Here is a 15,728-nt window from a genome sequence, read left to right on the forward strand (position 1 = left end):
ATTAATTTTAATTATAGATGATAAGAGCTATAAGCATATGGTGTTTTTACTTAATTTTGTTTATATATATTTAGGAAAAATTATCATAAAAAGACTTAGTCAACACTAGGGGAGACCAGAAGGATTATTTTCTTTAAAAGAGGCCCTTTTAGGGGCACCTGGGTGGCTCAGTGGTTTAAGCATATGATTTTTGAGTTTGGCTCAGATCATGATCTTACAGTTTGTGAGTTCAAGCCCTGTGTCAGGTTCTGTGCTGAGTATGGGATTCTCTCTTTCTCTCCCTCTGCCCCTCCCTCACCTCTCTCTCTCTCAAACTAAATAAACTTAAAAAAAAAAAGAGGTCCTTATGTAGTCCTCATCTAATAGGGTTGTTGCGAGGAATGAATGAAAAAAGTCCTTACAATTTATTTACCAAAATGCCTGGCTTATAAATAACCTTCAGTAAATGATAGCTATATTGTTTTCACATTTTAGAAATAGTGATCCAATTAAATCCTTTATGTGCTAAATGTGCACTTTGTCCTTTACTAAGAAGGGGGTAAACAAAGAAGTTCAATCAGCTTTTGGGGATAAGTTGGGGGAAAGAAGAGCTCCTTACCTTTAACAAAACTACAGTGTCCCTTAGTAGCAATCATAAATTGGTGTATTTATTTTCTGACTAATTTGGGCTGTTGTTTCCAGGGCTCCCACCTCTACAGGGGGCTGTGGGTTTAGGCTTGGGGGGCGCTCCCAGAACACTTTCTCCAAGAATGATAAGTGACTGCTGGATCATTCTCGTGGAACACTTGCCCCAAATTCGATAAGGTGTTAATTCTTCATGTCAGATGAGTACAAGCCAATTATGGGGAGAAACAGTGGCTTCTTGAGGCCTTTCAGGAAAAACCACCATTCACAGCAAGAATGTCCAAATATCAGTTTCAACAAGTGGTAACAAATATTCATAACGCTGTTAAAACATGAAAGGCAAACAGCATATCTTCAAGTTTTTTGCTTCTTTTCAAGCAAGGTAGGCTCAAAGGTACACTGACTCATACCTATAATACATTTGAGACAGCAGCTGGGAGAGCTCTTGCTTCACCCACATGTCACAGAACTCTGGAAACTGCATTCTGTGTTATCACCACTAACAAAAGATGTTTCCCATAGCTTGTCCATTATCATCTATGGATACAAATTGCCTTTGCTACATGGAAAGACTTTTTCCCTTTCCCCCTCAATGGACCTCAAGTGCACAGAATGTCATACATCTTAATCCTTAGTCATCATATGCTTTTCATTGTCTCATGTCTTCATGTGAGCTGGTAGATTCCTGGTGCCTATTACATTATGATAGATGATTGATAGAGAGATAAGGATTTTTTTCTTGAGACGTGTAATTTTGATTTGACTTAATATCCTCTATACTATGTCTCTTTAGGTTAGTTTATCTTACGTTTTAAGTAAGTTCAATGCACCTCTTACCCATCCCATTTTACAGAGGAGTAGTTGGCCTGCCTGAGATGACTTGGCTACTTGCATAGCTTCGGGTACAGTATTAGGTCTCTTGACTGCTTGAGAGGAACAGATTACATATCACAAGTGCCATCTTCCTAGGAAATCCAAATCTTTCCCAGACCATTCAATGCTTGCCAAGGGCAAGGGCAAAGCCTCATGCATATTTGTTTCTCCCTAGCCCTAGCACAATGCTGGACGTGAAAGACACCTTGTAAACCTTCGCTGAAAAAATGAAATGGTATTTATGTACCTCTAAAGGACAACACTTAGCTATGTAACTATGGACAGGTCATTCATTTCCCCTGCCCCTGCCTCCTCATCAATGAAATGGATAACGTACCAAAGTGTGCTACAAATGTAAGGAGTTATTACTAATATTCATGAAGAATTTCTTAATCCCAGAGGAGTGGATCTGTCACAACCACCTTTCTGACTTTAACCTGGAAATCAGTCTAAAATTGGTTTCATTTTGGGGCACCTGTGTGGCTCAGTCAGTTAAGCGTCTGACTTGGTCATAATCTTGCAGTTTGTGAGTTCAAGCCTCACGTTGGGCTCTCTGCTGTCAGCGCAGAGCCTATTTTGGATCCTCTGTCCCCCTCTCTCTTTGCCCCTCCCCCATTGCACATGCTTTCTCTCTATCTCCAAAATAAGTAAACATTAAAAAAAATTTTGTTTCAGTTTTAAAAAAAGTTTATTTTAGCAACAGTTTTATTGATTCCGCCCTGGGTTGGTTTTCAGTTCCATTCAGTGGTTATTTTAGTATAATGCATAAATTGGCATTGGTTTCTAACAGCATGTACATGTATGTGTACACTGGAAGGTAAGCTCTGGGATGACTAAGGTAGGGCCTTATTCATTCTTGTCCCCACTCAGTGGCCAGAGCAGTATCTGGTACGTAGGGGAAACGCAAAATCTTTTTATTGAAGTGAGAGGGAAATAACACTCAGATATAGAGAACCTTCCTTTCAAGGCAATAATCCATCATTCAGTTCTCTATTTATAAGCCCCAGCAAAAACTGTGTGGGCTATACCTTCTAATTTATGTAACTTTTCTCTAAATACATCACCTTCTTTATTCTCACATTATTTAATTAAATAATTATTGATTGAATGCCAGGAACTATTTCAGGCCCCAAATAAATCATATTCCCTGCCTTTAAGGAACTTGAAACCTACTCTCCAGTTTTTGTTATTACAGCTGAGAAATCAGAGTGTCAGAGAAGCTACTAGTTCCAGATCACATAGTTAGAAAAGCCAAATACAGGATCGAGAACAGTAAAATTTTAGACCCTCTCCCCTTTTTTAATGAAAGGGTAAAGTAATTAGGTATTTTTAATGAATATTAGGAACATACTAGAAGCTGTTGTTGAAATGTTTCAGACAGTACATGGCCTGTCATTGAAAAAAAGAGACTTTTTACCCATGTGTAAACAGCACATAGTTGAAAAGGGGCAAGATATACTATTTTTGCTTGCTAGGAGTCTGGTTATGATTACCGTAGTGAGGAAGTCAGATGACTGGATAGTCACTCCTACATCTTTATCTCGCAGTTTTGATGTTTTAGCTTTTAGTGAGTTAGAATCTTCTTCAAAATGAAACATGCAAGCTTGAAGGTGCGACTCTGGGCCTTTTGCCTTAAAGAGTCAGGTTAAAGGAAGCTCTGTAGTGAATCAGAATTGATTCATGATTACCTTCCAAAGTGGAAATGGGTTTGAGCTAAATTTTCTGAATAATACTTCACATTCTGAATTAATAGTGGGGAGACAATTTAACAAAAGCTTAGTGTTCCCATCTGATGAAACTTTACTTGTCATTTATACAACCACAAATTATACATTTCCTATTTATATTACTTTAGTCCTCCTAGCATCACGAATTGAATAGAAAGAATTAGCTATGCTAATAATGTCTAGAATGAGTTCATACATAAAAATTCCTTAAAGAATCAATTATACTGTTTTGCTTACAAAATATGTCATTATGCAGGTCCCAGCTCTACCACCTACTAGCCCTATGAGCTTGAGTAAGTTATTTATCCTTTCTAAGCTTCAGTTTTCTCATGGTAAAATGAGTGTATGCAGAATATATACCTCACAGGATTTTTGTAAATAGCAAATGAGCAATGCCTATTAAAAAAAAAAAACTTGTAGAAAATAAAGGCAATATACAGATGGTCAGAGTAACTGGTATACTGAATGAAACGCAATGGTTCTCCAGTGCAGTAAGCACTGATCGGGTCTGTTTTAGAATTTCCCATAGGTAGCTACACACTATAGCAGAAGAGTCCGAAACAATCCTGACTTGCAGCCAATGGCAGAGGCAGGAGTGGGGGACCAAGTGAGATCAGTCCTACTGTGACCTCCAGACCTTCCTGCTCAACCACAGACTCAGCAAGCACAGAGTCAAAGACGCCCATTGAGCAGATGTGTGTACCACAAAATTTGCAGCAACTCACCCTTCCTCTAGTCTGTGCGAAAGGGGATTTAGAACTTAAGGAAATGACTACTTCTAGGAAGTTGCTCATTCTAGTCTTGTAAAAGGGGTGATTTTGAGATGTGTGTGCATGTAGGTAGAGGCAGGAGGTGGGAGGGGAAGAGGTGGGCTAATATTTCTAGGTACTTTATATACATTATCTCTTTTAACATAATCTCCAGTTTTACAGAGGAGATAACTGAAGCTCAGACAAGTTACGATAACTCTGGTAGAAGTTGGTCAGTCTATCTGATATCAAACCTTTCCACTATGCTTGTGTACCTCAAATCTAAGCAAGCCTCAAGAAACCCTTGGGGAGCTTGTTAAAATGCAGCTTTGCTATCCACATCCCCAGAGATTCTGATTCCAAAGGACTGGGGTTGAGCCTGTGCATGTTCATGTTCAATAAGAGACCCAGCTGATGCTATGTGGGGGGTCCAGGCTACACATTTTTTTTTCCTGCTAAATATTTTCTGGTCTCTTCTTTCTTCTCTATAGCTACTCTATGGTCCTAGGACAGCCTTATCCATGTCTCACTTACATTATTGAAATGGACTCCTGCTCTATAGGGGTGCCTTCTTTTGGAAATTCATTCCACATAGCAGTGGGGTGATCTTTGAAAACTCTAATCTAACTTCTGGTAAAATCTTCCAAAGACTCTCCACTGCCCTCATGATCTGGTTCTCAGCTTTCCCTCTGCCTTCTTGGTAGACACTTGGCAGCTTTGCATGGAAGCTTTTACACTTGGTCAAGATTTTGTTGAGGGGCGCCTGGGTGGCTCAGTTGGTTAAGCATCTGACTTTGGCTCAGGTCATGATCTCACAGTTCATGAGTTTGAGCCCTGCGTCAGGCTCTGTGCTGACAGCTCAGAGCCTGGGGCCTGCTTCCAATTCTGTGTCTCCCTCTCTCTCTGCCCCTCCCCAACTCGTGTTCTGTCTCTCTCCCCAAAATGAGTAAATGTTAAAAAAATATTTGGTTGATCCTTCAAGGCTCTTTTTGGACATTATCTCTCCTAGGAACTTTCCTATGAACTCTAAGAGACGTTTAAGTATTCCAGGTCTGAGTTCAAATAGTATCTTGGCCTCACTTCTCACTTAGCACTTATACCATATTCTATTCATTATTGGTTAACATGTTTATCTCTGGGGAATATTTTATGATTCCTAAAGGCTGGAACCATGTGTTACTTATGGTATACTTCCACTGCCTAATCACTACCTGGGACATAGTATGGCCTCAACAAATGTCTGGGGGAGCCTGGGTGGCTCAGTCAGTTAAGCTTTTGACTTTGGCTCAAGTCATAATCTCACAGTTTGTGAGTTCAAGCCCTGTCCTGTCAGGCTCTGTGCTGACAGCTCAGAGCCTAGAGCCTGCTTCAGATTCTGTTTCCTTCTCTCTGACCTTTCCCTGCTCACACTCTGTCTCTCTCTCAAAAATAAGTAAACATTTAAAAAAATGTCTGCAAAAAACCTGAAAATTGAAGATATTAGACAGGAGGTGAGCAGGATGAGCAAGTGAATTTATTATGTTTCACTTTACCATTCCTAAGATTAATACAATGAAAACTTTAGCTTAATTAGGCAATGAAAATAATATTGGATTTCAAAGGTATTTTAAAGATTTTACTTTTGTATTATTTTTCTCCTGGGTTTGAGGTTGACCACACACGTTCAAGTGTCAACATATACAAAATAATAAAAGTATCTTAAAAACAATTAAACTAGAGAAGGGAGAAGAATGCACAAACTAAAACATATCGTAAAAGTAAATATGTGTATCTGTGTAGTGAGCAGATTTTGTCAGTTATAAATTATACTAAATTTAGTATATAAGCTTGCAGATTAACTTGATAGTTTCAACAGCAGTACTTTTTAGACCTAGGAGAGAGATGTCTAACAAGAGTAAGTACACATAGAAATACATAAAGAACATGATTTATTCTCCATTTCATTCCACAGATGAGCAATTTCCTTATCATTAACTTGACTAATAAATACCATATGGGGAATAAGTGAAATAGGGTATATTTATTCATGATGTTAATTGAATTCAACTGGCTTTCCAGGACCCTCCTAAAGTGTATTAGAGAAGGGAACTCAATTGTAGGCCCCCCTGCAAACCACCTTCAGAGAAGCCACAAGCATTTCTTTATCAGAGACTGATCTGTGTGCTGCTCATATGGTTCTCAGTGGATATGGGAGCTCAAAGTTTGGACAAATGTGATAATCACATAAAAAAATGGGGGTGCTGAGTGGCTCAGTCAGTTGAGTGTCTGACTTCAGTTCAGGTCATGGTCTCACGGTTGGTGAGTTTGAGCCCCACATCAGTCTCTCTGCTGTCAGCACAGAGTCTGCTTCAGATCCTCTGTCCCTCCCCTGCTTGTGCTCTCTCTGTCTCTCAAAAATGAATAAACATTAAAAAAACTGGAAAAAAAAGAGTTAGCAGCTCTCCCCAGGATGAGCTGATGACACTTAAGAATTCTCTGGACATAGCCGTGTCTTTGTTCTTTATGTAAAAATGCTAGTCTTTAAAACCATATTACCTACAGTAAGGGGAAAGAATCAGGGGAGAAAGACTCGAGCCAGAAGACCAATAAAGAACCTGTTAGATGTTCTCGAGTACGGAAATGAAAATAAAAAACCCGAGGAGGAGCCTTTTCTGGGTGGATGAACTTTGAGGAGAATGTTGCTTTCCTGATGCCCCATGGAGTGGGACAGTATGGTGCCCCTTTCACCCTACCTTAATCTTCAAGTTATTCTTGGACATTCACGCTCTTCATGGGGCTCTGGCCATCCAGGGACTAGCTCTTAATATTAAGGAGCTTTCTTTTGAAGGCAGTAATGATTTTTTCCCTTAAAACTCAGAAGTCACTTTGAAGCTGTTACAAAAGCAATCTTTATAACTTATCCTGGTGAAGCAAACACAATTCCTATTTGCTGACAAAACACTGACTGTCAAGTCACTTTTTTGATAAATGATACAATGGCAAGCTCTGCTACTAACTCTCTGTGTGTCCTAGAGAAATTGATTCTCAGTGTCTTCATCTGTAAATGACATAGTAGGAATCAATGGCCATATGGAAACTTCCAAGAATGTATGAAGTAGAACTGAGATTTCTCAATGTCAGCTCCAGTTAGACTCAGAGAGACTGCCAAGATCCTATCATCATAGTTGTATCTCTGCCCCATCCCCTCTCTCACAGTTAACATCCCCTCCTAAAGGGAGCTTGAGGGTTTGGAAAAGGAAACAGAATAATATTAGGAACCATTAGGTCAGATGTCCAAGGACAACAGTTCTCTCTGATCTCTTTAGCAATAGTTGCCTATTTTTCTTTTCTTTTGCCATTAAGTTCAGATTTTCAGAATCTCACACCCAGGATACTGGAGTAGCTTTCTCAGACATCTCCTCCTGTAGGTCTTTCTCCCCTCCAATCTGTCTTTCTCATGGTTACCAGATTGGTCTCCTGGAAAACTGCTTGAGATCATTCACTTACTTTTCCTCTAAGAAGAGAGGATTGAGCAGTCAGAATGTGTCTGGTAGACACCTTGCTAGGTGTTAGGGGCACAAAGATGAGTAAGTTTGGACCTTTGCCAGGGAGTGAATGATATTTGGGCAACAATACAAGTACATTCAGGGTGCAAGCCCAGTGGGAATCACTAGGTTGGGTTTGATTACAACCATTAAAATTCTTCTGTCTACAGGACAAAGTACAAGCCTTCTGGAAAATTTAAGGCACCAGAACTGTTGGGAGTTTAGCTTTCCACTTCTGAGTCCTTTTATTCCCCTTCATAAACTATTACTTGCAATGAAGATAAATAATGTTTTACTTCCTATGTATCCTGTATCCTATTCCTACCTCACTGTTTGCTCCCTTGCAAATTTTACTAATCCTTGAAAGTCTCCCAGCCTCCCCTCCTTCCCCTCATCCCCTGCCTCTAGTCAAATTCTTTCAGCTCCAAATCAGAATCTCCATCTCCTCTGAACTTCAGAGAATGCTTCCAGTCCCTCTTTGATGTTAACCATTTCCTCCTTGTGGGAACTCATTCTCTCCCCCAGTATCCCTGCTTCTTCAGGGCAGTGACTATGTCTTATGTGGCTAGGTCCACAATGCCTAGCAAGCTGCTTGTACTGGCGTCTAATAAAGGTTTTACATGTCTTTATGCCAAGACGTGTCCTTTTGACAGGCCACCATGGAGGAAATGTGCAGCCCCAAGCGAACCTCAGAGAAGTTCTCATCCAGAAAGATGTACATCATCAAGGAAACCAGCTTCCCCCTTTCAGGCTTCAAGCTTAAGCCCAAGTTAATTTTTGACAAGGCTAAATCCATTTGAATATACTTCTTCATTTTTCTTAAGATGTACAGAGTCATGTGGTTTTAATAGGAAGAGGGCATGCTATAGTAAAGAGATTATGGGTGTTGGAATTAGCCAGACATGGGTTCAGATTTTTTGCTTCCCTAGGTTTTAGTTTCCTTAAATCTGCGAAGAGGGAACAAATGATTTCCTTTCACATTTTGTTGTGGCAATTAAGAGATGTATGTAAGTTGTTTACAATTCCTACTACTACAATTCCTACTACTTCGAATAATATCTATCATTTCTATTTTGTACCAGCTTGTAGGACTAGTTATTTACTTAACAAACTCCCTTGCTTTAGAAAATGATTTAAAGTGCAGAGGGGGCACTTACATGTTGCACGTGGCTGGCATTTAGTAAGGCTGCTGATACTCTTATACTCTTCCAGACATATATTTTCGTTTCGTAAATTATAGGACTTTTTCAATAAAAGTAATTTAAAAAATAAAACAAATAAAAAAAATTCAGCATAAATCACTAAATACTCATTAATTTTTCAATGGACAACAGCTTGATTGTGAAGACTTTACAGTTTCCTAAATGTCTCAATAAGCAACAGAGTGGCTGATTATGAAATTGATGAAAAAAGTTAACAGAACAATGAAAGAAATTAAGGGAGTGATCAAGTTTTCACCAGAGGCTACTTTGAGTGGAGACTCATTAGGAATTTAACTGATTTCTCAGGGAAGCTTGCCTACAATGAGATCTCAGAAACTGAGGTGGTTCTCAGGAAGACCCATCCTAACAGATGGCCACTGTGAGCTTAGGGGTCTGGGTAGGCTGGAATTATGTGGGTTACTGACACAGTTGTCCACTTGTCTTTGCATATGTAGACACAGACTTTGTGGAGCCACATGGAGTATACAGAAAGCCTGGGCACTTTCAAATGGAACACTTTCAAATGGAGAGCCTTGGATTTCCTCATGGATACTCTCAAAATTTAATGAGCTTCAAAGCTCAAACCAGGCTTTCCACATACACTGCTTGACCTTCCAGATCCTCACTGTCAGCCCCATTTGCTGCAACTACCACTACACTATCCACACCATTAATCTGGTGTCCCCAATCTGATTGGCCTGACTCCAGCATGCCTACAGTTTCCCCTTTTAAGTTCATGCTGGATCCTATATGTGGCACACTCTTATTTGAACTTCAAGATCTTGTTCGAGTATCACATTCTCTTGAAAGACTTCTCTCTTACCCAAGGCATGATTACTAACTTTCCTTCTTCTGACTTCTACCAGAACAAAGTATAGTGTGAAGAAATGTGCATTCTTCTGTCCAAATGATCCGACACTTGCACCTACTAGCTGTGTGATCATAGCTTAATCAGTTAATCTTCTTGAAGCTCAGTCTCCCGATATTTAAAATAAAGACGGTTAATTCTTGGGGTGCCTGGGTGACTCAGTCTGTTGGGCATCCGACTTCGGCTCAGGTCGTGGTCTCACAGCTCATGGGTTCGAGTCCCACATCAGGCTCTGTGCTGACAGCTCAGAACCTGGAGCCTGCTTCAGATTCTGTGTCTCCCTCTCTCTCTGCCTCTCCCCTACTTGCTCTCTCTCTCTCTCTCAAAAATAAATAAAAACATTAAAAAACGACTTACTTCTCCACATTTATGAGTATCATCGGTGATACTGTGTTGGCAGACCTGCTTGGATTTCTCTTTGAGAGCTCCTTGAGATGAGAGACCTTGCCTTTTTATGTTATTTTGCTTTCCTATAAGGCACCTAGCACAATGCCTGGTGTTTTGCAGCACTCAATGTTTATTAATCAATGGATAGTTCTGGAAAAATAGTTCAAGTGCTGATATGTCAATTAAAGCCTAAGTTCTTCTATGAAGTGCTCTCTGGCCATTCCCACACTCATTAATTTGAATTCTCAAAGCTCTTGAACATAGTACTAAATACGGCTCTTGTTACAACCTGCTTTATACATACTAATGGATTTTAAGCCACCGCAGGGCAGTAAGCATGGCTTTCACTTTCAACTCCTATTTCACAATGCTGTGTAAATGCCAGCTAATGCAAAGATTATTTAAAATATCCCATTGTCTTTCTCATTCCAAGTAGTTTTCTTCCTCAATTTGTGTTGAATTTACCCCTAGATCCCAGACTGGGGCCTTGGTAACAGTAACTACTTTCTGTAGTCCGCGCCCTTGGCTCAAGGTGCGTGACTTCTCCTGACCTAGCTTCTCAGCTCTCCCCGCAGTTGGTCTTTCCTTTCTTAAGCACACTTTCTCTTAATCATCCTTTACTTTCTACTTGTGAGCAAGAATCTTCTCATTGATGTATTGTTCTCATGGGGATTTGGAAAACTTTGATTTTTTGTTTCTTATTTCATAGGCTCATGGAGAATTACTACTAGAAGGCTCCTTAAAAATAATTGAACCCAGGGACCTCAAATAGAGAATAATTCTCAACATTGTGTGAGGCATCCATAGTCAATTAATGCCCCCCCCCCTTTTTTTTTTCTGCTGAGGTCATACATGGTCTCAGAGTCATTTTTAATAATATTCCCGGTAAAGACTATCAGTTTACCAGAAACTATCAATCCATGATCATGATCCATCCATTGGAAGTGAAACTTGCCTGACATACTTGATGTTGTTCAAAGCTGTTATTTTGCTAGTGAGGCCCAAAGAGCAGTGGTGACTTAGTCATGAACTAAAACCAGAACCCAAGTTACCTGGCCCTCATGATTGCCCATCCAGGGTTTCCCTTTCCACATAACTGGTCCTCATTCAATAGTCATTCAAGTCTGAGAATTTGTTTTCTATTTTTTGGCACGTACCTAATAATATTTTAACAGTATGATTAAAAAGCTCAATACTCATGTCTATGTCTTATCAAAAAGACAGCTGGGCTCTCATAGATGTTATAAACTCTTGAGGAGAAGGAACTTTGATAGGCTTGTGTCTTTCACACATTCAACTACATAAATGAAACAAACAGGAGCTCTATCCTTAAATTCTCCCTAAGAATCAATGAAAAATCCTGCTCCCTTCTTTATAAACAGTAGTTATTTGAAAGGATTCCATGTATGATGACACATACCTTTTTAAAAAGAGGTACATCTTATGTTTAAATAAATTCCCATTTCACCCAAATGTTTTAGGGGAAAGTAAATTGTTATGTCAATAACTAGGCTGCTCTGTGATCTTCTACTTAAAAATTCAAGGGACAGTGTTGTGGTTTGGTGCTCAAAAGTCCTAAGAAATGATAGCTTTTCTTCTTTTTGTTTTTCATGGTGACATTTATTGGCCATAATTTGTGGTTCTGTGTGATGCTGACAAGCCAGAATTATTAGGACAGAAAGGTAAAGGAAAGGAGATGAAGAAAAAGAGCACAGGAAGAAAAAAAGGACAGGTAGGGGGCAGTATTTTATAATACAGCAACGTGATACTGGTTTTAGCACTTAAAAATAGATTTTAAAAGCTGTACAAGCCACAGCTGACATCATACTTAATGGTGAAAGGTTGAATGCCTTTCCCTTAAGGTCAGGAACAGGGCAAGGATGACTGCCCTTGCCACTTCTATCCAACATTGATCTGGAGGTTCTACCAGGGCAATCAGGCATGACAAAGAAATAAAAGTCATCCAGGGTGAAAAGAAAGAAGTAAAATTCTATTTTTACACATGACATGATCTTATACATAGAAAATGCTAAGGAACCCACCAGAAAAACTGTTAGAACTAATAAATGGGTTCAGCAAGGTAGGAGGATATAACATTGATATATAAAATAATTATATTTCTATATACTTGAAATGAACAAAACAAACAATGAAAATGAGAAGATAATTCACATGTTAAAAAGAAATTGGAACCCTACCTCATATCATATACAAAAGCTAACTCAAAATGGATCAAACACCTAAATATAAGAGCTAAAACTATGAAATTCTTAGAAGAATATATGGATGTAAATCTTCATGACCTTGGATTAAGTAATGATTTCTTAAATATGACATCAAAAACATAAGTAACAGGGTCTCCTGGGTGGCTTAGTAAGTTGAGTGTCTGGGTTTGAGCCCTGAATCAGGCTCTGTGCTGTCAGTGCAGAGCCTGCTTTGAACCCTCTCTCCTCTTCTCTCTCCGACCCTTCTCTGCTCATGTGTGCACTATCTCTCAAAAATAAAAGCATTAAAAAAACCCACAAGTAACAAAAGAAAACATCGATAAATTGGACTTCATCAAAATTAAGAAGTTTTGTGCATCAAAGGACACTAGCAAGAGCATGAAAGGACAACCTACAGACTGGGAGAAAATAAGTGGAAAGCATACAGTTGATAAGAGATTGATATCCAGAATATATAAAAAACTTCTGTACAACTCAACAGCAACAAAATCCAATTTAAAAATGGGAAAGGATCTGAAAAGACATTTCTACAAAGAAGATACAGAAATGGCCGACCAGCTCATGAGAAGATGCTCAACACCAATAGTAATTAGGGAAATGCAAATTGCAACCACAATGAGATATGACTTCAGACAGAATAAGCAGAAAGACATATAATAACAAGTGTTGGTGAGAATGTGGAGACATTAGAACCCTCTTACAATGATGATGGGAATGCAAACAGGTACAACCACCTTGGAAAACAGTCTGGAAGTTCCTCAAAATGTTAAACATAGAGTTATCACATGACCCAGAAATTCTTCTCTTAGGTATACACACAATGGAAATAAGAATACATGTCCACACAAAAATTTATACACAAATGTTCATTGCAGCATTATCCATAATAGCGGAAAGTGGAAAGAACCCAGATGTCCATCAACTAATGAATGGATAAATTAAATGAGATATATCATTACAATGGTATATTGTTTGGCAACGAAAAGAAATAAAGTACTTATACATGCTACAATATAGATGCACGAGAACATAATGTGAAGTGAAAGAAGCAGTCACAAAAGACCACATGGTGTATAATTCCATTTATGTAAAATATCCAGAATAGGCAAACTATAGACAAAATAGTTTGGTAGTTGCCTTGGGCTGGGTAGGGTGGAGGTTGGGGTGAGGCTGGGGCAATGGGAAGTGACTGCTACAGGATACCTGTATGGGGTGATCAAATGTTCTCAAAGTGACTGTAGTGATGATTTCATAACTAAATATACGAAAAAAAAACAACTTTGGATGGTATACCTTAAATTAGTGAATTGTATGGTAGGTGAATTTTATCATCAAAACTGTTATTAAAAAAGATACATGTGTGTATAATACTTTAATTTTGAAGATTAAATTTCCCCTGTTAATTCTCTTCTATGTCTGTCACAACAATCCACGTATTCACTTAGATGATCTATCCACATATTTCCATGACCACTGTCTTAGCTTTGTCGTATGTAACAGACTAGACATACTGGTGATGAGCAGGTAGGTTTTTTTTATGAAACCCATCCTTTTAGAACATTTAATTTAAATGAAAAAAAATAAAGAAATGATAACACTAAACTACCTTTTTTCTCCTTCATTGTAATCATTACATCACCTTCATGAACACATCATTTCTGTGGACCACTAGCAGCTTTATCCCTAGTATTGAATATATTTACCATAAATCTACTTCCTGAGGGAATACACTATTGCTTTCAGTAGTACATTTATAACAGTACTCTACTACAGTACTCTGGTAGCTCCATAATTTCTTTGCTACTGAAAGTCTAAATGTTAATTATAATTAAACCCATGGCAACGGAGAGAACTTAATGTTTCAATTATTTTGTACTTACCCCTTTTGAATCAATCACTCCGGGTTTCGCATTAAACTTCACTGTCTTCAACCGGGCACGCTCCTTTCTTTCCACCCTAAAGAAAATTGAAAATAAAGAGTATATCACGTGGCAAGGCATTTATGATTAAGTTCCTTATTAAATGAAGAATATGTCTTCTTATCCTAAAGCTCAAATAAAATGTGTTCTAAAATATTTCTGTTCCTTTGTTTGGTATAAAAAGTCTTAGTATAATGTCTCTAAGCAGCTAACACATCTCTTGAAACTTTTGTGTTACATGTACTGAGAGTCATAGTGATTGGGGAGGGGGGACAAAGGGAGAAAAACTAATATTTGTTACTTAAATGGCTGAATAAATCAACCAAATATCTATTATAATAAATCACAATCCATAGAGATGGACATGTAAAGTGGAGCCTAAGTAAACTTTTCTCTTCTCTGTTCCCCTCTGCAGGCCTTGTCTCTCCTACCCTTTTCTTCTCATTTCCTTTTTCTTCCCTTCCCTTTAGGAATGAACACTAGAGGATTTACCTTCACCTTAAAACCAAACATGTTATAGATAATCTTGAATTTTTCCTTTTCCCCAGTGCCATTTTCCTGTCATCTCTGCACATTTCATCATTGTACCTGCCACTTCATTCATTCATCAAATACTCATTGAGTGCCTATCCATGCATCAAGCAAGGAGCCGGGGAACAAAGGAAAAAAAAAAACATCAAAAAGCATGGCTGTAATAAACACACAGGACTGTGCTTCTGGTAGGCACAGAGACATAAAGACAGACTGATAATGCTGCACTGTAAGACTGTTGACAGCAGTGGGGCTTGGGGGAGCATCTATCTCATTGGAGGGTGAGAAGGTGGGGTAGAAAGCATTGAGGTGGGCTTCTTGGAGGAGGTGTCAATTTGAAGGATGTCAAACTTGAAGGATGAGAAAGAGCTTGTCAGTAGGAAAAGTTTGGGGAGAATTTCCCAGACAGGAGGAACAACACATAGCATGACCTGAGGGTCTAAAAAAGCTAAAGACTTTGGGGAAGGTTCTGATACAGGCTATATACAGGATGGGATATGAGACAGTAAGACAGTGAAGCCTCCTAATACAAGATAACCATCTACACTAAGGACTGGGGCTTTAACATTTTTTCAAGTTTATTTATTTATTTTGAGAGAGAAAGCATGAGTGGGTGAAGGACAGAGAGAGGGGGAGAGAGAGAATCCCAAGCAGTCTCTGAGCTGTCAGCACAGAGCCTGATGAGATCTGATCTGGGCCAAAACCAGGAGTTGGCAGTTTAACTGTCTGAGCCACCCGGGCGACCCGACTTGGGCTTTTTCCTTGGGGAATCCTCAGGAGTTATTAGAAGATATAATGTGGAGAAGTGATAGAACAGATTAACATTTTAAATAAATAACCCAGGTGGTGGAGGAAGATAGACTGGAAGAGGGAAGGGACTGTGGGAAGCAGGAAGTCCATTTAGAAGCTTTTGGCATTATCCAGGCAAGAAACAATGAAGTGGAGGAGAGGGAAGGGTTTGAGAAATAGTAGTAAAGTAAAATTGGTAAGACTTGTACCTATTTGAAGGATGGGGTGGAAAAAAGAGGAAAAGAGAAGCTAAGTACTTCCTTGATTTTTTGTTTTTTTGAGCCTCTCCAGTCAGACATGAGTACTCCTT

General features: G+C 38.9%; 1 protein-coding gene across 20 annotated transcripts in view; it reads right to left on the reverse strand.

The window, feature by feature from the left end:
• DLG2 (discs large MAGUK scaffold protein 2) overlaps positions 1 to 15,728 on the reverse strand; it is a 2,057,646-nt gene that overhangs the window by 39,065 nt on the left and 2,002,853 nt on the right. For all 20 annotated transcript variants that reach the window (XM_053202597.1, XM_027039894.2, XM_053202582.1 and 17 more), the window contains one exon: positions 14,060 to 14,135. In XM_053202597.1, the coding sequence (XP_053058572.1) occupies positions 14,060 to 14,135 (76 nt within the window). The remainder of the gene's footprint in view (positions 1 to 14,059; positions 14,136 to 15,728) is intronic.

This window comes from Acinonyx jubatus, chromosome D1 (genome assembly GCF_027475565.1).
Source record: "Acinonyx jubatus isolate Ajub_Pintada_27869175 chromosome D1, VMU_Ajub_asm_v1.0, whole genome shotgun sequence".
Taxonomy (NCBI): Eukaryota; Metazoa; Chordata; class Mammalia; order Carnivora; family Felidae; genus Acinonyx; species Acinonyx jubatus.